General features: G+C 38.2%; 1 protein-coding gene across 5 annotated transcripts in view; it reads right to left on the reverse strand.

Annotated features, from left to right (window-relative positions):
* Positions 1–20,303, reverse strand: part of pip4k2aa (phosphatidylinositol-5-phosphate 4-kinase, type II, alpha a) — a 43,948-nt gene extending 23,645 nt beyond the window's left edge. For 4 of the 5 annotated variants that reach the window (XM_061921954.1, XM_061921952.1, XM_061921953.1 and 1 more), the window contains exon 1: positions 19,450–20,303. In XM_061921954.1, the coding sequence (XP_061777938.1) occupies positions 19,450–19,590 (141 nt within the window). In that variant the 5' untranslated portion in view covers positions 19,591–20,303. The remainder of the gene's footprint in view (positions 1–19,449) is intronic. The other variant, XM_061921955.1, reaches the window with a different exon arrangement.
* Positions 20,304–21,702: the final 1,399 nt, after the last annotated feature.

The raw sequence follows: 21,702 nt of genomic DNA on the forward strand, positions 1-21,702 counted from the left end.
CTCCATGGTGATGCAAACTGGTTTTCCGGCCGAGGGTGAAGCAAGTATGCGCAAGTATTGCTCCATTGGACAGGAAGCGAGCGAGGCAGAGTGTGCTCTGTCAGCAGCATGGCACAGTGTTATCTGTGGACTTTGTCAAAAATGATGACTGCGGCTCCTAGCTGATGGCAAGACCCAGAATCGTGTTGACGGAAGACAAGAAAGTTGATACTAGCTAGCCTTTGGTGAAAACAGTTTCAGAGCATCTGTAATTTCCTCATAAAATATGGGATTGTTTCTTTGCAATAAACAGCATCTCGAGAGTTCTACACAACTGTAAGCAATATGACAATCTAGGGCTGGGCGATATTACCTTTTTTTAATACCGCAATATTTTTATGCCATATTGCGATATACGATATATATTACGATATTTTGCCTTAGCCTTGAATGAACACTGGATACATATAATCACAGCAGTATGGTGATTCTATGTGTCTACATTAAAACATTCTTGTTCTAATATATGCTACTTTTAAACTTTCATGCAGGGAAGGAAATCACAACTAAGTCAATTTACCAAAACTGTATTTATTAAAGTTATTAGTAGGTGACTTCTCAAATGATGCTACATATTAGCAGTAAAGCTACTTTTGGTAGCAACGCTTGTGCCCCACACATGACAAATTAAAGTTGTCTATTCAACATATTCCCACTTGAAACCGAACCACCGCCAGACGATTCTTGGGAATTAATACTTCCTTCATTTGTTACAAGATTCGCACCTTCTTTCTCTCGCAACAACCCGCTAGCATCACAGCTAACGTTAGCCACGCCGCTACCTCTCCGCTGGGCGAGGGCGTACACGTATGACGTGACAGTAAGTGACGTATGAATGTGCGCCTGCTTGTCTGTGAAAAGACACAGGAAAGAGCAAGGAGAGTGTAATGCCCGCACCTGCGTGAGAACGTCTACTCATATATTACGATATAGTCATTTTCTATATCGCACAGAGACAAACCCGCGATATCTATCGTTAATCGATACATCGCCCAGACCTATGACCATTTTTAAAGCTCTCAACTGCAGATTTCCGTTAGTAAGCGGAGAACCCGGAAAAGCACATGCTCTGTATAGCGCATCTGAGGGAAGCAAATGTGTAATACAGTTTAGCAATCAACTTTAAAGCCAAACTGTATCTGTAAAGTGACAGCCTCCATACTCCAAACCCCTCAGATTGGAGAGATGGGGGACATGCTTGATTGATGCATCATGATTGTGACATGGACTATTCTAAATAAGGTTGGCCTTTGCATGAATATGGAGGATTACTGTTCTGGTTGCAATTCCCAACGATTCTAATCTCTGATTCTTTAAAGACGCAATGTCATAAATGTACTATTCTAAAAGAGCTATTTTCAAGCAGTATACAAATATACATTCTTTGAAATTGAATATAAATGTTATGAAGTTTTACACAGGATTAAACTTTCAGAAAACCTCATAGAAAAACATTTACACATATCCTGAGACTCTTTGATCAGGGTTTTATTTTGCCGATTCCGATCACTCATGAGTAAAATTGGCTGATACCAATCACTTGTATTTACTGTACTTTTTTAAAATTAATTTGTGGTGAATTCTATTGACAGTGTAACAATATTAAAACAATAATTTAACTATTCCCTTATTTTATTTTCCTATTCAAGTGTTTGAATAAAACAAAGTCAATATCAGATATGAACTAATCAAAAGAAAAAACTACTATCTTTCTGAATTATTCTCTGAATTTGTAAACTTGAAAAAAAACAACCAAAAAAGATTTGCAGAAAATAAAAGTATAAATCAAATTACTCGAGTAATCACCTTGATATGAACACTGTCGCTAATGGATATATCTGTCATCATTTTTACATGTATGCCTGAGATTGAATGCTAAACAACACAGCAACAAAACAGATACTGTAATATTATCCTCTATCAAGTCTAGTCTCTTATTAATCTACTAATTTCCTGTTAATAGGTACTTTTTTCTGATGTAAGGCGCTTCCATCTACACTTTTTAAACTTCACTAAGCACATAATTCTACTGTTGTTTCAAGCTATCTTAACGGCTAATTTAGCGATTAACTTGCCTTATTTTGCTTGCTCTTCCTCTGTGTGTAAAATGTTTAGCCTCGCCCTTCAGTCTTCCAGTGATAGTAAAACTTAACTGTCGTCTGTTTGCCGAAATGGAGGATTGCTGATTTAGAGTAGGGGCGCTGAATCAACTCTGTAGCATCTACAAACAGAGGTGGGACCAAGTAATTGTTTTGCAAGTCACAAGTAAGTCTCAAGTCTTTGCCCTTAAGTCCGAGTCAAGTCTCGGGTCAAGACAGGCAAGTCTCGAGTCAAGTCCAAGTCAAAACTGAAAAGTCTCAAGTCAAGTCCCAAGTCCTGCATTTTGAGTTTCGAGTCATTTCAAGTCATTTTAACCACAGACTAATATATTTACACAGATTGTGTATGCTTTTAAAACGCTGTATGTATTTATTATAAAAGAAAATAGTTCGGACATTGCACTTCATAATAGCACCATTAACCAGTTATTTTAAACATGTAACTCATTCCTTTACAGAATAAACACATTTGAAAAAACAAGTGCAACTGTAATTATTTGCACAAAAGTGTTATCATTGTATTTCCATGGCATATTGCATTGGAACTAGTTCTACAGCAGTTTCCATCCTGTTTTTACCTTATCTCATTGATCTCATCTCAAACTGTATGTGTTTTTAAGTGTGCGTACACATGAAAACCATAAATACATGAACATAACAATGAACAGAGTTGTACTTTTTAGATGTCAGGGCCCTATGGAATTTGTACACATATTCTTAATATAGTATACATTTTAACTGACCTTTATTTGACTATGTTTGTCTTTTTGTAGGTGGCTAAAATACGCGGTGCTCCTGACCGCCGTCTAACGTTACGTTACTGTGTGTGATACATTCACTAACGTAACATTATGTGTAGGTACCTCATGCAGCTCTGCTTAAAAAAAAATCACTTGACAAAAAGTATGAACAAGGTAGCGAACTGCAGTGGACGCAACAGATTGTACTGTTTGCAACGACGTTATAACCATAGACATATTATACTGTAAGTAAACCCAGCATTGGCTGCTGTGACACGAGCAATTTGGCCACCATCTTAAATTGGTAATGAGGAGCTGGAGAGCAGCCTAAACTGACAGTTGAGAGGTAGAAAACAAAGATGCCAGGCTGGTGTTCAGCGTTTTCCTGCTTAAATGAGTGGACTGTTGAAAATAGGAACCGGGGGATTACTTTTCACAAGTAAGATTTAACATTAACATACTATTGGTAGTATTTTGTGAAAAGAATATTATCACAGAGTTCTGAAGGAGCAAAGATCTTCAATATTTGTATATGAAAATCACAAAGAAATCTTCTGGAGGATGACCCCCCTAATGGTATTTGGTTTACAAACTTTCAGCCCCACCTAAAACAAAATTCACCAGCCACCACTGATTATGATGCATTCATCATTTTAGGCAAAACACAAGACAATACTCTCTTAACAGTATAACTGTAACCAGGAATAAGTCTTCAAGTAACAATATTCAAATACTAACTTTGTTGGGTAAGAGAGAATTTGGCTTGATTCTGAATCCAATGAAACAGATTGGTGGCTTTAGAAAATACAAAGACTTTCAAGTATTTATACTGTATATGTTTAAGTATTTGGCAGACACTTTTATCCAAAGCAACATACATAAAAATACATATAAAACAATCACTGTGAACATGATCGTTTACGGGAAGAATATAATAGAAAATATCAATACAAAGTGTCAAAACAGAATAAACTCTCTGCTGTTGCAGCAACAGAGATAAAGTCTATTGGTCCGTAAGATATATAGATATCTACTATATTCATACATTGTTAATGTAGGATATACACACGTATATATAACCTAATCATATTGTTTCTTCAATTTAAAAATAGCTGACCGTTTTTTTCCCCTTCTCTGAGATTATTATTCCCAGTTTTGATCTTGGACATCTGGTCATTTGTAGCATATAAGAATATTCTATTATTGTTAAGCAAACTATGAACACGCCAAAACATGTGTCCTTTATCATAGTTACACGTATGACAAAAAGCGTGTGAAAATCAGTGGTATTCAGTGAGATACAATGCGCTGACAGTTCATTGCTCCTGCCAAAAGAATTGCACTGAGTGGAGTGGATCACCACTCCAAGATGGCGGTCGCGCGTCTCGTCTCGTCAGCGCCAGTAGCGCTCGATGCTGCGTACCCTTATAAGATGTATATGGTTCTAACGTTAGCAGTGAGTTTACAGTCTCACTGATTTAACTACACAGCAAATAAAAGTTACGTTACTCAGCCAATAAACGTTAGCTTAAATTCAAAACTTACCCGTCTTTGTGCATCTTCAAATGTCGAACGAAGTTGGAAGTTGTTGCGTCTCCGTCTGTAATCTTCCAACCGCATGTTTGCATACGGTAATTCGTTATTTGTTGACCATGTTGTTGTTTTAATACCCAAACAAAACTATTTTTGGCATAACTTTTCCTCACTGGCGCTTTGTTTAAGAGCTCTTCTGTGTTGGTTTTCCTGCAATTTGATTGGATGAATGCTGTGTGACGAAAATAACGTGAATGTAATTTGATTGGCTGTTGTACTGACAGGTAGCGCACACACTGTCATCGCACACATGTTGACAGACACGCGTACAAAATGAAAGATACGGAGCACTCCTGAATAACTTTTTGATTGTTGGGTTTTGGGGAAAGTAGCAAGTCATGTCAAGTCAAATGGCTCAAGTCCAAGTCAAGTCACAAGTCATTGATGTTAAAGTCTAAGTCGAGTTGCAAGACTTTTTACATTTTGTCAAGTCGAGTCTAAAGTCATCAAGTTCATGACTCGAGTCTGACTCGAGTCCAAGTCATGTGACTCGAGTCCACACCTCTGTCTACAAACCCCGTTTCCATATGAGTAGGGGAATTGTGTAAGATGTAAATATAAATGGAATACAATGATTTGCAAATCATTTTCAACCCATATTCAGTTGAATATGCTACAAAGACATATTTGATGTTCAAACTGATAAACATTTTTTTGTTGTTGCAAATAATCATTAACTTTCGAATTTGATGCCAGCAACACGTGACAAAGAAGTTGGGAAAGGTGGCAATAAATACTGATAAAGTTGAGGAATGCTCATCAAACACTTATATGGAACATGACACAGGTGTGCAGGCTAATTGGAAACAGGTGGGTGCCATGATTGAGTATAAAAGCAGTTTACATGAAATGCTAAATAATTCACAAACAAGGATGGGGTGAGGGTCACCACTTTGTAAGCGAATTGTCGAATAGTTTTAGAACATTTCTCAATGAGCTATTGCAAGGAATTTAGGGATTTTACCATCTACGGTCTGTAAAATCATCAAAAAGTTCAGAGAATCTGGAGAAATCACTGCACGTAAGCGATGATATTACGGACTTTTGATCCCTCAGGTGGTACTGCATCAAAAACCGACATCAGTGTGTAAAGGATATCACCACATGGGCTCAGGAACACTTCATAAAACCACTGTCAGTAACTACAGTTGGTTGCTACATCTGTAAGTGCAAGTTAAAACTCTACTATGCAAAGCAAAACCCATTTATCAACAATATGCTGAAACGCCGACGGCTTGGCTGGGCCCGAGCTCACCTAAGATGGACTGATGCAAAGTGGAAAGGTGTTTTGTGGTCTGACGAGTCCACTTTTCAAATTCTATTTGAAAACTGAGGACGTGGTGTCCTCCAGAACAAGAGGAAAATAACCATTCGGATTGTTATAGGTGCAAAGTTCAAAAGCCATCATCTGTGATGGTATGGGGGTGTATTAGTGCCCAAGGCATGGGTAACTTACACATCTGTGAAGGCACCATCAATGCTGAAAGGTCCATACAGGTTTTGGAACAACATATGTTGTCATCCAAGCAACGTTATCATGGACGCCCCTTCTTATTTCAGCAAGACAAGTGTTACAACAGCGTGGCTTTGTAAAAAAAGAGTGCGGGTACTTTCCTGGCCCATCTGCAGTCCAGACCTGTCTCCCATGGAAAATGTGTGGTGCATTACGAAGCGTAAAATACGACAGCGGAGACCCCGGACTGTTGAACGACTGGAGCTCTAAATAAAACAAGAATGGGAAAGATTTCCACTTTCAAAGCTTCAACAATTAGTTTCCTCAGTTCCCAAACGTTTATTGAGTGTTGTTAAAGGAAAAGGTGATGTAACACAGTGGTCCTTTCCAAACTACTTTGGCACGTGTGGCAGCCATGAAATTGTAAGTTAATTATTATTTGCAAAAAAAAAACAAAGTTTATGAGTTTGAACATCAAATATCTTGTCTTTGTAGTGCATTCAATTGAATATGGGTTGAAAAGGATTTGCAAATCATTGTATTCCGTTTACTGTACATTTACATCCAAGACAATTTCCCAACTCATATGGAAACGGGGTTTGTACATCTTCCAGTCGGCAGAGTGAGCATCAAAATAAGGGATCTACATTTAAAAATGTGGACCATTCCAGGAAAATCCGGATGACCCGGTTCCAATTGATGCCCAGTGCTCGCAAATGGGGAACTTGCATGGAAACACACGAAGCAAAACTCAGGCAGTTACTCAGCTAGCTTCATCGTGAAGTAGTGAAACAATATAATAAGAGCTTTGTAAAATTCAACATATGTCTAAATGGAACAGCGTTACAACAGAGAGTAACCAGCTAAGCAAAAGAAATTAGCAGGAATATTAATAAGTCAGGTGGGACAATACTATCCACACAGTGCGACAACATTGTCAGCCATATGTTGTGCGCGACTACATCCAAAAACCGGAAAAAATGTAATACAGTACGGAACCGTATGTCAGCAGCCCTCGGAGCCTTAAATATATACATACTGTTAAGAATTAAATATAACAATAGATGCATAGTATAATAGTATATGATATAATAATGAAAGATGCAAATATAATCTATTTATAATCGAATCGTGGGGGACCCAAAGATTCCCATCCCTACCAGATGGCGGATCTTTAGCCGACACAACAGCATCAAAAGGTCACAAACAACTCCACCGGATTGTAAATGTGTTTACTTAACCTTACGCCAACTGATTATATAGCTATTACATCATTGCCCACATGGCTTTGAATCCAAAACACATTAATCAAGGCTGACAATTAAATACAATAATCAAGTTAAGGACTTGGAGCGTAAAAATATTAGTGCCATGTGTTCTTTAAAAAAGGGTTTCCGGTTTGTATTGGCTACCTTGTAAAAGAAAAAACCAAACACAATGAATCAGTTTGAAATTTTTGATGGACGAAGCACCAAAGATGCAGTTACTTTTGATTTAGGTGCTTTTTTTTCCCCCCACCAAATTCTTGGAATTTCGACTGCTTGTCCTTTTGAAAACACGTCGCCCTAAACTCAAGAGTCTGCAGGATCAGTGACTGTGCATCACCAAGGCATCGTTACTCATTGAGGCAGTAATGTTAACAAGTTAGAGCAGCCATACAAGCACTGGGAGGACATAAACAACAAGAAGATGACACCAGTACTTTGTTATTAATTGGGCCATTCCACCAGCACTGGAATGTAAAATATTATCAATATGTGATCTGTTATGGTCAAAACGACACACCTGCCCCCTCCATTGCAATAAGTGACACTGAAGTGGTTTGCTTGAACTATTCACACAATTTGACGACCACGACTTGCCACTTGTGCACCAAACTTGACTACAAGTTGCCACATTTTCAATCTGTAGGAAACACCCCTGTGTTGCTGGTCTTTTCCTTTTGTGTCAGGCAACCTTCTGCTTGTAACCACAGGGTTCACACATAAGGAGGACATGGATAAAAATAGAGTGCTGGCACATGTAGAAAAAGCACAATTAAAAAGGTAGTCGCTTCTACCTGAAATGTGAATATTGAAATACAGTACTCATACCACATTCTAACTTCAACTAAGGAGTTATCTATTAATTATGATCCAAAAATGCATGCAAAAGTATTTATTTCAAACGCGAAGTCAGTAATGCAGAACCAAATATAAGACAATTTTTTCCTGAAACGCAAGCATTAAAGACGTCCTATATGTGGGGTCTCGGGATGTAACAATAAAAACATTTCCTATTATGGATATTGTGACCCAAGTTATCGTTACTACCAAGGTTCTGTTGAAATGTGCTTAAAAAGTAGGGCAGAAACGAATATTCAATTAAATCGATTATTTTTATTATTAAAAAAAAATCACTGATGTATATTCTATTGCTTTGATAAATTGTTGCATGAGTGTAACAAATATAAATTGATACAATCAGGACTGTAAGGAGTGCCTGGAACTTTACAGAATATATATGTGGACAGAATTTCTGCATGGCCACTGAATTTGAGCGTTCATGAGAGGTGTGGTGTTTGGGTGCCGTGATGTGTGACTACGATTTTTATGTACTGTATTTCCTTGAATTGCCGCCGGTTATATAGTATGCGCCTGCCTAGAATTACTGCCGGGTCAAACTCGTTTCGCAAAATAATTAGCGCATGCTTAGCATCACCGCTGGCTCAGGATTAACGCCGGGTCAAACTCGTTTCGCAAAATATTATTTTTATTAGCGCATGTCTAGAATTTCCGCCGGGTCAAACTCGTCACGTCACGAGTGACACTTCACCTGTCATCATTTTCAAAATGGAGGAGGCTGATTTCAATAATTTAAAATCGCATAAAGGGAAGAAGATTAAGAGCTATTCAGTAGGATTTAAGGTCCAAGCTATTGAATATGCTAAAAAGAACAGTAAGCAGCTATGTTTTCTTAATATACCGTAGCTGCGTGTGACAAATATGTGTCATTAAAAGACTCCCGCCTCCTGGTGGTAGAGGGCGCTAGTGATCCTTCTTGCGACTACTCGGCTGCAAAAGAAGTGACAACAAGCAGCAAGAGTGAGCAGCAATCGTTTATTTTTTCCACTCGCTTACACTAAACATGGAGGATTACATATCTAAAATATAACAGTTTTCTAAACTGGACTTTCAATCGAAGCAGGAGGTAATAACCCCTTTGAAATTGTGATAATGTTCCCCTTTAAAGTTGATGTGGTAAAAGAAAATAGAGCAACCCCAACTACAACCCAATCCCATCTTTACAATATTTAGGGTAGAAATGGACAAAGCAATTGAGACATATAAATACAATATGAAATAAAAGGAAAACCACAAATTATTAAAAGACACGGAATCAATAATAACAATATCAATAATAGTTGTTTAATGTTTTCAATCCCAAAATATATATTTTTAAATGCACAAGAAAAATGTTTTATTGTATTCAAAAATGATGGATCGATTAGGAATAGGCATAAATAAAAATCGTGATTTGGATGTAAATACATTTTTTTAACCCCTCTATAATTTTATTAGATACTGAAAACACTGAATTAATTTGTGAAACAAAAGTGTTGTCTTATATTCGGCGTAATACGGCAATACTAAAAAGCAACAAGAATTGGATTGAGTCACATTTATAAATTGTTCTTTTTATTGGAAGAGCAGCAGAATAATAAAAAGTGAGGGATGAGCCATACTGTGCATAGACCAGATATTTAATTTTCACACGATTTTCCTGAACAGACTTGGGAGTTATTGTTGGAGCTTCTAGCTGTGGGCTATGAATCTACAACTTGGTTTTTAGGAGGAGCCAAAGTGGATGGATTTGATTGATAGGTCTCAGTGGATATGCGGGGGCGGGGGTTACATTTAGCAAAAATGTGAGTGAGAAGAGTGCACGTGTGTGTGCATGTTAGTCTGGTTACATTATAATGTCTACTCCATTTATTCCTTCATAGTGTCCTGTCATTTATTTACACATTTCCTTCTGTTGCGTGTGTCATAGCTCACACCAACAACCTGGTAAAGTGATATGTTTTTTTTCCTGCAGACAATGGTATAAACGCAGCTAAGAAAAACAGGCATGGGCTGGCCTAATATACAGTGACTCAGATGACATATAGTACACACACAAAAATGTGTGTACTATTTGTGATTTGTGCCTGTTAAGCAATCAACGTACACCCCATTAACAAACACATTGAGTGCATCCAATGTACACAACCAGTGATGTGCGGTCAGGGGAGGCAGTGCCTCGCCTGTGATCACGCAAAAAAATAAAATATATAATGATAAAATAATTGTAATTGTTAGTTTTTAATTTTCATTTAGCTTCACCAATTTGGATATTTTTTTCTTTAAAATTGCTGAATTTTCACAATCCCTCGTAAACTTCTCTGTCTGTCGTGCGGCCAGAGCGTTCAAAACGGCAGAGAAAAAAGTCTGAGGTGAGGCAAACAGTTCTCACAAACAACCAATATGGATACAGAGCCATCATTTCAATATCAATGGCATTAATCAAAATAACGGAATATATTACCAATGCAATAGATAGTAAACATTGCAGAGTGGCAATGTACAAAAATTTAACAAAAACATTTCACACAATCCATCATAATATCTTAGTAAACACATTAGAATGGTAAGACATCAGAGTATTGGTCTTGAACAGGGTATAGCGCTACTTAACCAACAAGAAGCAATATGTGAAAATAGGAGAACGAACATCTACAGAGCTGAAAATATATTGTGGCGTACCTCAAAGATCAATAGTGAGACCTAAATTGTTCATTCTCAATATAAACGACATATGTAAATTTACAAAGGACTCAAAGTTAGTACTATTTGCAGATGACACAACTGTGTTTTGTTCAGAAGACAACACACAGAAGCTAATACAAATAAATGAACAAATTAAAAAGATGGTTTGACCGAAACAGACGATTTTTGAATCTCAGCAAAACTAAAATAATGCTTTTCAGTAACAGTAGAAGGAAAAGTCAAACACAAATACAAAAAGACGGAGTAGATATTCAAAGGATACAAGAAAACACATTTTTGAGTCTAATGATAGATGATAAAATGAACTGGAAACCTCATGCAAAAATATACAACATTAAGTAGCAAGAAACGCATCAATATTGAATAAAACAAAACATGCTTTGGAACAAAAATCACTCCATATTTTCTACTGCTCCTAGTGTTACCATATCTGAGTTGTTGTTTAGAAATAGGGGGAAACAACTACATATCTGCGCTTCATTCACTAATGGTGTTACAAAAAGCATCAATTAGAATAATAAATATTGTTGGATATAGAGAACAAACAAACCCTATATTTAATGAAACAAAAATATTAAAATTCAACGAAAATTATGTACAAAGCAAACTATAACCTGCTACCCAAGAATGTACAACAATTATTCGCAACAAAAGAGGACAAATATAACCTGCTGAGGGCATTAATATACAGGCGTTTCTCACTCCTCCTCGTCTCTCCTTCTCACAGAGACGGAAAACAAGCCCGCCTTCTTACATACGTCACATACTGTCGCGCTTCTAGCGTCATACGATTTCGCCGACCAGAGAGGTAGCAGCATGGGTAACGTTAGGTGAGAGGTCGTACAAGCAGAGCGTAGCGGAGCTTGTGACAATACAAGAGAGAGAAGGTGCGAAACTGATCACAAATGGAGGAATAGCGCTTTTCTACCTTCAAAGTTCTCAAAGCGCTTTGACACTATTTAGAACATTGAATGTCCAAAATGAAGAGCAGGAGATCTGTCATCTGGTGGTTGGGCTTCAAGTGGGAAGATATTCAGCAGACAACCGCAACATGCAAAGTATGCAGCAGAAGTGTTACTACAAAAAGGTAGCAACACTATTAATTTGTTCTTTCATTTAAAAAGTCACCCGTGAGAGAATGAAGAGTATTTAATAAATACAGTTTTGGTCAATTGATTTAGTTGTGATTTCCCTCTCTGTATGAAAGTTTAAAAGTAGCATATGTTAATGCAATATGAAGAAGAATGTTTTAATGTAGACACATAGAATCATCATACTGCTGTGATTTTATACATCAAGTGTTCATTCAAGGCCAAGGCAAAATATCGTAATATATATCTTATATCGCAATATGGCATAAAAGTATTGCGATATTAATAAAAGCCAATATTGCCCAGCCCTAATTGAAGTTTAATAATCGATTTTAAAATCGTCTATGTCCGAATTGCAATGCATCTAAAAATCGATTTCCCCCACCTCTATGAGAGACTGTTAAAACTACAAGTGTTCACAAAGTACAAGGAAGAAAAATATTTATATATATATTTATATTTATAAATATTTATATTATATTATATTCATAAATATATTTATAAATATTTTGAAAGCTTTTTTTCTTTTTTTTTTAAAGATTAGATTATGTATGTATTTAATATTTGTTTGATTATTTATGGTATATTAATTAATTTATTTACTGTACTGTTACAAACACAAAACGGGAGAATGGTGTAAAACTGCTTTGATATGAATAGGGGTATGATTATATCAGCTCTGCTTCTTCCTACTCCTTTTCAGACATGCTGTAATTAAACAACTGGATATATGTGATGCATTACATTATAATTGTTTTCGATGCATGTTCAGAATGAATTGAACTGAACTGAATATCTGGTTACTTTCTGTAGAAGGAAGATGACAAAGGAGGACAATGTGGATCAACTTAAGAATTAACTGTCAATGTCTTAATACGAGTAACGTCAGATGATGATATTGTCTCGACTTTTTTAGGGAGTTTCGTATGACGCCTTTTTGGAAACCTACCTGTCATACAAACCATAAGTTCCCTTTCAGTGAATTATTATTATAATAATAAAATCAATTACAGTGGAACCTCGATTTACAAACCCCACAACATTTTTTGGGGGGATAGAGCCTTTCACGTCGCTTTCTGCGCAGTACACAACTAGTCACTTCTCTGCCCTTCAGCATGTGTGCCATTTTTGGGGTTTTTCGCCTTCTGACAATCTTTGACCATTTTGAGGACTTAATATGAGTCCCAATAAAAATAACGACCTGCAGGGAAAGGTAGGAATTGCTGTGGACTGTCAATTGTAGCTGAGATAGGCACCAGTTCCCCCCGCGACTCCATAGGGGAATAAGCAGAAGAAATGAATGGATGGATGTAGAGTTAAAAAAAATAAATATATATATTTTTTTGCGAGGGTTACAATAATGGTGCTCACAAGTATGCAAGAATCGACAAAGTAGGCTTCGTAGCACATCAAGTTTTAATTGTGATGAAACCGGACTTTCCTGGAAAAATATGCCTAAGCGGACTTATTTCACAGTGGAAGATAAGGGCTACCTCTCGTTCAGCGAATTTATTCCAAAGTAAACACACACACACGCGGTCCCTATCCCTGCCGAACGCTCCCTTCTCTCTCTCTGTCGGTCTGCTCGTCAGCGCCTCTTTTGCCGATGTTAATGTAAGTGGATGTTACCTTTTTAAAAGTTTATTATTGTAACAAAATGGTTGTTAAAGTTAGGGATTTTTGTGATTTTCCGATCGTTTGTGAGGGCACCAAAGGGACTTCTGTGTGTGTGTGTGTGTGTGTGTTTTGGCAGAGCAGTGCATACAGAGGAACGCAGCTGGTTTTTGTTTTGGTTTGTTAACAAAAACTAAATTGATCCATCATCCCCTTAGTTAGGTTTAATATCCAGTGCGGTATGGCACTTGATATTGTGTTCAAACTGTACAAACCTTCACCAAAATATGAACATTTGTAGAGACTGGGGCCCATTATTCATATTTACAAAGTGTCTAATGGACAAATTTGCATCAGTATACAAACTTTTCACTTGGCATGTGAGCACCCTTTGAGAGAAAAAGAAACATTTATAATAACATGAAGTGTTGCCACGCAAACCGCAAAATACCTTTTTGAAAATTAGGACTACGTTTCCTGCAATTGGGTGCATTTCTACACTATATTTTACCTTTACGTTTACGCTCATCTACCAACCTCTATTGGCTGTTTTGGACACTTACATGTCCCATTATATGTGCCACACATTATTTGTTTTTTTAGTCGATAATTTACTAACATAATAATCATAGAAAATTTATCATACAACTCTATGACATGCATGCAAAGAACTCACAAAACGTTTCCTATTTAGCAACTCTATCTCATGTCACCCCTCCTCTGCAAATATACTTCCACCGGTTTACATCCGTTACGTCAAAAATATACCTTCTCGCTGGCTACTAATAAATACTCTAGAACAGGGGTGTCAAACTCATTTAAGATCGGGGGCCACATGGAGAAAAATCTACTCCCAAGTGGGCCAAACTGGTAAAATCTCGGCATGATAACTTAAGACAAGTTCAAATGGTTTTCTTTGTTTAAAAATAGAACTAACACATTCTGAAAATGTAAAAATAATAATGTTTTTTATTTTTACACTTACATGTTGCGGTTATCTATCTTTATTTGTTGTTATAATACTTTTTTGGAATACATTTTGTGATAATGTTAATCAGTCAACTCATTGGTGTTAATTTTGAATCTATACAGATAACGAAATTATATCAAAATCAAATAAACAGTATGTTATTTATGTACTTTGACCATTTTCCTCGACTGATGATGTACTAACATCATGTGGTTTATTTTCATCAAAATACAAATAACTGCTATTGCGACATCCTGTGGACACATTTAGAACAGAAGTTTCTTCCATTCAAACATTTCAGGTTAATTTTTATACTTAGCAAACTTATCCCGCGGGCCGGAAAAAAAACTGTTTGCAGGCCTGATTCGACCCTTGGGCCGTACGTTCGACACCCCTGCTCTAGAACTACAACTGGTTCGGAACTAACAGTGATAGGATTGTAATCATCCGAATATGATTCGCACCAAAAAGAACAGCCGTCAATGCTGTGGCTCGGATAGAGAACGGCGGCAACAACAAGTAAGCTAGCTAGATGGTTAAGTTAACGAGCGCAAGCTTATTTCGGTGCTCCTGATCGTCTCCCCGTCCTGCAACTCAGTGCGGCGTTTAGGGAAGAGGAACAGCAAGTACCTGCGGCTGGGGCCAGCATTCAACACAGGGACGGCGTGGCGCAGTGGTAGAGTGGCCGTGCGCAACCCGAGCGTCCCTGGTTCAATTCCCACCTAGTACCAACCTCGTCACGTCCGTTGTGTCCTGAGCAAGACACTTCACCCTTGCTCCTGATGGGTGCTGGTTGGCGCCTTGCATGGCAGCTCCCTCCATCAGTGTGTGAATGTGTGTGTGAATGGGTAAATGTGGAAGTAGTGTCAAAAGCGCTTTGAGTACCTTGAAGGTAGAAAAGCGCTATACAAGTACAACCCATTTATTTATTTATTTTTATTGATACTTCAATTTAAAAAACCCAAAAGGGATACTTTTAAGTGAAAATTAATGTTTAAAAAGACAGATTTTCATTGACATTTCACAAGCTTGAAATTTACGAACCCTGTTAAAAAACTAATCAGGTTTAAAAAACGAGGTCCCACTGTATTTTAGACCAGTGTCATTTTTAACCACTGTGCTGTGGCACACGAGTGTACAATGAGATATTGTTTGGTGTACCGTGGGAAATTATGCAATTTCACCTAATTGGTCAGAAAAAATATTTTTGACAACCAATTAGGTCTGTGCGATATATCAATATACACAATATATTGTGGGTTTGTCCCTGTGCGATATAGAAAATGACAATATCGTGATATTTGAGTATACGTTCTCACGCAGTTGCTTTTAGCTGCGGGCATTACACTACAGGCTCTTCTCTCTCTTTCCTGTCTCTCCTTCTCACAGACAAGCGCAGCTTCTTACATACGTCATATACTGTCACGTCATACGTCATACGTCACATACATATACGCCATCGCGGAGCAGAGAGGTAGCAGAATGGGTAATGTTAGCTGTGATCCTAGCAGAGCCGTGCGAGTGGTAATACGAGAGAAAGAAGGTGCGAATGAAGGAAGAATTCCCAAGAAAAACAGCATTGGGGTCCATCGTCTGGCGGTGGTTTGGATTCAAGTGGGAATATGTCGAACAAACAGCCAAATTTGTCAAGCATGCGGCAAAAGTAGCATTACTGCTAAAATGTGGCATCATTTGAAAAGTCACCTGCTAGAGAATGAAGAGTGCTTGAAACTCCGCATTTCAACATCTCCGTTCGGTGCCACACACCCACACCATCGAAATGCCGAGGCAAACAATTTCAGATCAACACCGTATGAAAAAAATAGTCAACAACAGAATTTAATAACGTCCGTAGTAACCTACCACAGAGCAAGGACGAATATTTTATTTACTATTATGTAGCTCATTTTTATTTGACACTTAAAATGTCTCTGGTTTGTGCCACTGCTTAATAACTGTTTAATAAATATAGTTTTGGTCAATTGACTAAGTTGTGATTTCCCTCTCTGCATGAAAGTTTAAAATTAGCATATATTAATGAGGTATGAACAAGAATGTTTCAATGTATACAAACAGACTCATTATATTACTGTAATTATGTGCATCAAGTGTTCATTCAAGGCTAAGGCAAAATATCGAGATATATATATCGTGTATCGCGATATGGCCGAAAAATATCGAGATATTAAAAAAAGGCCATATCACCCAGCCCTACAACCAATAATTAAAATCTGCTAACAATGTGCTGTTGTAGAGTGTCTGTGTTGTCTAGAAATCAGCAGAGTAACCATGTAATACTCAGTAAGTGGCAGCGGGTAACTAATTGCTTTGTAAGCCGACTTTGAAACAAGAGAATTAATGATGATTAATGATTATGATTAATGATGATTAATGATGGTTATTGTTTGAAGTCATATCCAACAACTGCGCGAAGTATTTGATGAGAATGACTTTATATTGTCACTGTTGGCTATTGAGTTTCGTTTTGTAAATATTCTGTCGGTAGTGAAAAAATTGTAACCTGACTCTCGCCATATCCTTGCAGCTCGCTGAGCTCCACACAAGGATCTGGGACTTCTCAATAGGTGATGTATTTCAGAAGGCAGGGCCTTGTAAAAAAAAAAAAACATTGTATGTGATTGGATAAACCACTTGTCCATTATCTTGAATGATGTGCTACTTCAACCACTCACATCGAAATCAACCCGTGACGCTTATGAGAGCGACGCTGGGAAATCCCAAAAAATCGACTTATTGGATAACTAAAGAGCGAAAAGTTATATTGAAGTTATATTAGGAAGGTGTTTAGGGCACGTCCAACCGGTAGTAGGCCACGGGGAAGACCCAGGACACGTTGGGAAGACTATGTCTCCCGGCTGGCCTGGGAACGCCTCGGGATCCCCCAGGAAGAGCTAGACGAAGTGGCTGGGGAGAGGGAAGTCTGGTTTTCCCTGCTTAGGCTGCTGCCCCTGCGACCAGACCTCGGATAAGCAGAAGAAGATGGATGGATGGACAAATAATCAAAATTAACATCCAAATATGATTCAGCGCTACCTGTTACGTTATGCTCATTAAACACATCATAACGGGACTGTCGGAATGTAACTTGAAGTCATTATAACTCTGTACAGTAGATGCAATTGTGACTCTGCTTCTTAACACACCTCATAAGCACCTTGTCTGTCAGACCAGGATCAGTTGCCAACTTAGCGACTTAGCCTCAATTGCTTTAACACATCGTTAGTAAATGTTGTTAGCATTTCACCAATCTTGCGCACTTTGCAAATTATACATAATTTCCATTGTGCGCAAGCAATTTGCATATCGCAAGACGAGATTTAAAATGAGATTTTGTGGATGGTTTTGTCAGTAACCCTACATTATTATATATTTATAAATAGCAAACCAAGTTGTGGCAGTAGTTTATTCAGTAGTTTAGTTGTGGATGTACACTGTATAGTGGTTAGGGTTGGACTGATTTGAGGGCAATACTAAGTTATATTGTCCCGACTACAAATGAATAGATTTACATAAGTATTTAAAGGTGTACTGAAATGAGATTTTCTTATTCAAACGGGGATAGCAGGTCCATTCTATGTGTCATACTTGATCATTTCCCGATATTGCCATATTTTTGCTGAAAGGATTTAGTAGAGAACATCCACGATAAAGTTTGCAACTTTTGCTTGCTAACAAAAAAGCCCTGCCTCTACCGGAAGTCGCAGACGATGACATCACATGTTGATGGCTCCTCACATCTTCACATTGTTTTTAATGGGAGCCTCCAACAAAAACAGCTTTTCAGACGGAGAAAACGACAATGTCCCCATTAATTTGAACGAGGATGAAAGATTCGTGTTTGAGGTTATTGATAGCGACAGACTAGAAAAAAAAACACAAAAAAAACACGATTGCATTGGGATGGATTCGGATGTTTTTAGACACATTTACTAGGATAATTCTGGGAAACCCCTTATCTTTCTATTGTGTTGCTAGTGTTTTAGTGAGTTTAATAGTACCTGATAGTTGGAGATGTGTGTCCACGGGTGTGTTGACGCGCAGTGTCTCAGGGAAGTTGACGGCAGCTTTGTGGGCGGCACAAGCTCAGCTGATCTCCGGTAAGAAGAGATTTTTTACCACTATTTTCTCACCGAAACCTGCTGGTTGACATTCGGTCGGGATCCATGTTCGCTTTACCGCTGTGATCCATAGTAAAGTTTCACCTCCGTGAATTTAAAACAAGGAATCACCGTGTGTTTGTGTGGCTAAAGGCTAAAGCTTCCCAACTCCATCTTTCTACTTTGACTTCTCCAATATTAATTGAAAAAATTGCAAAGGATTCAGCAACACAGATCTCCAAAATACTGTGTAATTATGCGGTTAAAGCAGACCACTTTTAGGTGTGTGTGTGTGCGCAGCGCACATATTTCCTAACAGCTCGTGACGTCAAGCGTACACGTCATCATTACGCGACGTTTTCAAGAAAAAACTCCGGGGAAATTTAAAATTGCAATTTAGTAAACTATAAAGGCCATATTGGCATGTGTTGCAATGTTAATATTTCATCATTGATATATAAACTATCAGACTGTGTGGTGGGTAGTAGTGGGTTTCAGTAGGCCTTAATAAATTATTTTGACACCAAAAACATGTATTTGCGCCCATTGATTTGCAAAATGTGCACCACACATTATTCAAATATATAGCTGGAAGCAATTTGCAAAAAGATTGCGCAATTTGCAAATTGCTCACATTGGTATTGTGCCTACAACATCAACAACAACTAACTTGCAATGATGGACGGATGAATGAATGGTTCTGCTCACACCCATGGGGGGCAATGATCCAATGCAAATATTCAGCTAAGGAAGCGGTCTTGCATGGGAAGATGTACGCTCTCATGGTATAAAATAAAAGTCTTTGCAGCTTTTTCTACTATTGCACAACAGGAAACCACATGGGAAATAGCAGCTCACACACATTTCCTTTCTCCGTGCAAATAAGTGCATGTCATGCCCATCATCAGCAATATGGATACTCACAGAATGGTTGACTCCCCACATAACCACGCTGAGTAGAGGGTCGCTCGCACGGAACAGCTTGACTTTCTGAGCGACGAAGTGTTTCTTCTTGGTCTTGGTTTTGCTCGCAATTGATGCGGCAATGCTGCTCGCCGATGCCATATTTTTTTATGAAAACAGTTATGGATATTGCAGTGAGAATCCTCCAAAAAAATGCACTCCCCTTCAAACTGGCACAGCGGCCACCGCCACCTCACGACTCAGTGGATAACAGCGCTATTCATTTGTCCAGTGTCCTAATCAAATGTCCAACACGGCCCTGATTAAACGCATAAAGCCCGATCCGGAGGACTAAAGGTGGGGAGGATGCGACGCTGAAGCTAACAGTCCATCAGTCCGCATTATCGGCTCGCCCCTGCGACGTCAAGCCTCACTGAGGTGGCGTTAGCATAGCCGTAGCATGCTAACGAGCCGCGATGCCAGGCTAAATAAACGCAGCATGGGGGAAAATGTGGAGGAAAAAAACGGATGATTTTAATGTAATGACGCTGAACGTTCGCCGCTGCCGTGCCGAACACCTGCTAATAAACCCAGTCAGCCCGCAAGCTAGCTGGCTAGCGTTAGCAGCCCGATTAGCAGTCGGCTAAAGCCCCTTTTCCTCCTCCTCCTCCTACGTGCTCGGTCACTTGGGATGCCGAAAGCTGTCGTCCTTTAATGTCGCCGCCCCGTTGGAGACGCAATGAAAGAGGATGCCTTTAACGTCAAGTCGACGGGTGAGTTCAATCCGTGCACGGCGCTGTCTGCGCTGCCTCTTCATGGAGCCGCCTGCGCTGTCAGAGACGCAGCTCGACAGTCACAGAGGGGAGTTGACAGGCAAGCTTTGGGCTTTGCAGGGTCCTCATTCGCTGGATCGTGCTGCGTTCTCCCGGTGCACGTTTTACAACTCAAATAGATCTTTTGTTTTAATTATTAGCAGAAGAAAATAGCGGACGTTATTCATCTTTTTGTGGCAGTTATTATTTTTCTACACAGAAGTACTGACAAAAAGCTATCCATATACTTAGGTCAGTGGTTCTCAAATGGGGGTAAGAGTACCCCTGGGGCTACTTGAAGGTATGCCAAGGGGTACCTGAGATATTTTAGAAATATTCTAAAAATAGCAACAATTCAAAAAATCCTTTATAAATATATTTATTGAATATTACTTCAACAAAATATGAATGTAAGTTAATAAACTGTGAAAATAAATGCAACAATGCAATATTCTGTGTTGACAACTGAATATTTTTTGTGGACATGTTCCATAAATATTGATGTTAAAGTTTTCTATTTTTGTGAAGAAATTTTTAGAATTAAGTTCATGAATCCAATTGGATCTCTATTACAATCCCCAAAGAGGGCACTTTAAGTTGATGATTACTTCTATGTGTAGACATCCTTATTTATAATTGAATCACTTGTTTATTTTTCAACATGTTTTTAGTTATTTTTATATCTTTTTTTCCCCAAATAGTTCAAGAAAGACCACTATAAATTAGCAATATTTTGCACCGTAATACAATTTAATAAATCAGAAACTGATGACATAATGCTGTATTTTACTTCTTTATCTCTTTTTTTCAACCAAAAATGCTTTGCTCTGATTAGGGGGTACTTGAATTAAAAACATGTTCACAGGGGGTACATCACTGAAAAAAGGTTGAGAACCACTGACTTAGGTAAAACAGAATCCATCCTATTTGGGTCCCATATCAACCTTAACACTTCACTATAAAAGTGGGTGACATTGTTATCACCAGGAAAGATGAGATCACCTACCTAGGTTCCATTCTAGAGGCTAATCTTTCCTGTGATAAAATGGCAACCAAGGTAATCAAAAAGGTCAACCAAAGAACGAGATTCCTCTACAGCAGTGGTTCTCAACCTTTTTCAGTGTTGTACCCACTGTGAATTTTTTTTTTTTAATTCAAGTACCCCCTAATCAGAGCAAAGCATTTTTGGTTGAAAAAAAGAGATAAAGTAGTAAAATACAGCACTATGTCATCAGTTTGTGATTTATTAAATTGTATAACTGCAAAATATTGCTCATTTGTAGTGGTCTTTCTTGAACTATTTAGAAGCATTTAAGTCTCACCTTAAAACTCATTTGTATACTCTAGCCTTTAAATTGACCTCCTTTTTAGACCAGTTGATCTGCCGCTTCTTTTCTTTTTCTCCTCTGTCCCCCCCTCCCTTGTGGTAGGGGTCCGGTCCAATGGCCATGGATGAAGTACT

Source organism: Nerophis ophidion, linkage group LG15 (genome assembly GCF_033978795.1).
Source record: "Nerophis ophidion isolate RoL-2023_Sa linkage group LG15, RoL_Noph_v1.0, whole genome shotgun sequence".
In the NCBI taxonomy this organism is placed as follows: domain Eukaryota; kingdom Metazoa; phylum Chordata; class Actinopteri; order Syngnathiformes; family Syngnathidae; genus Nerophis; species Nerophis ophidion.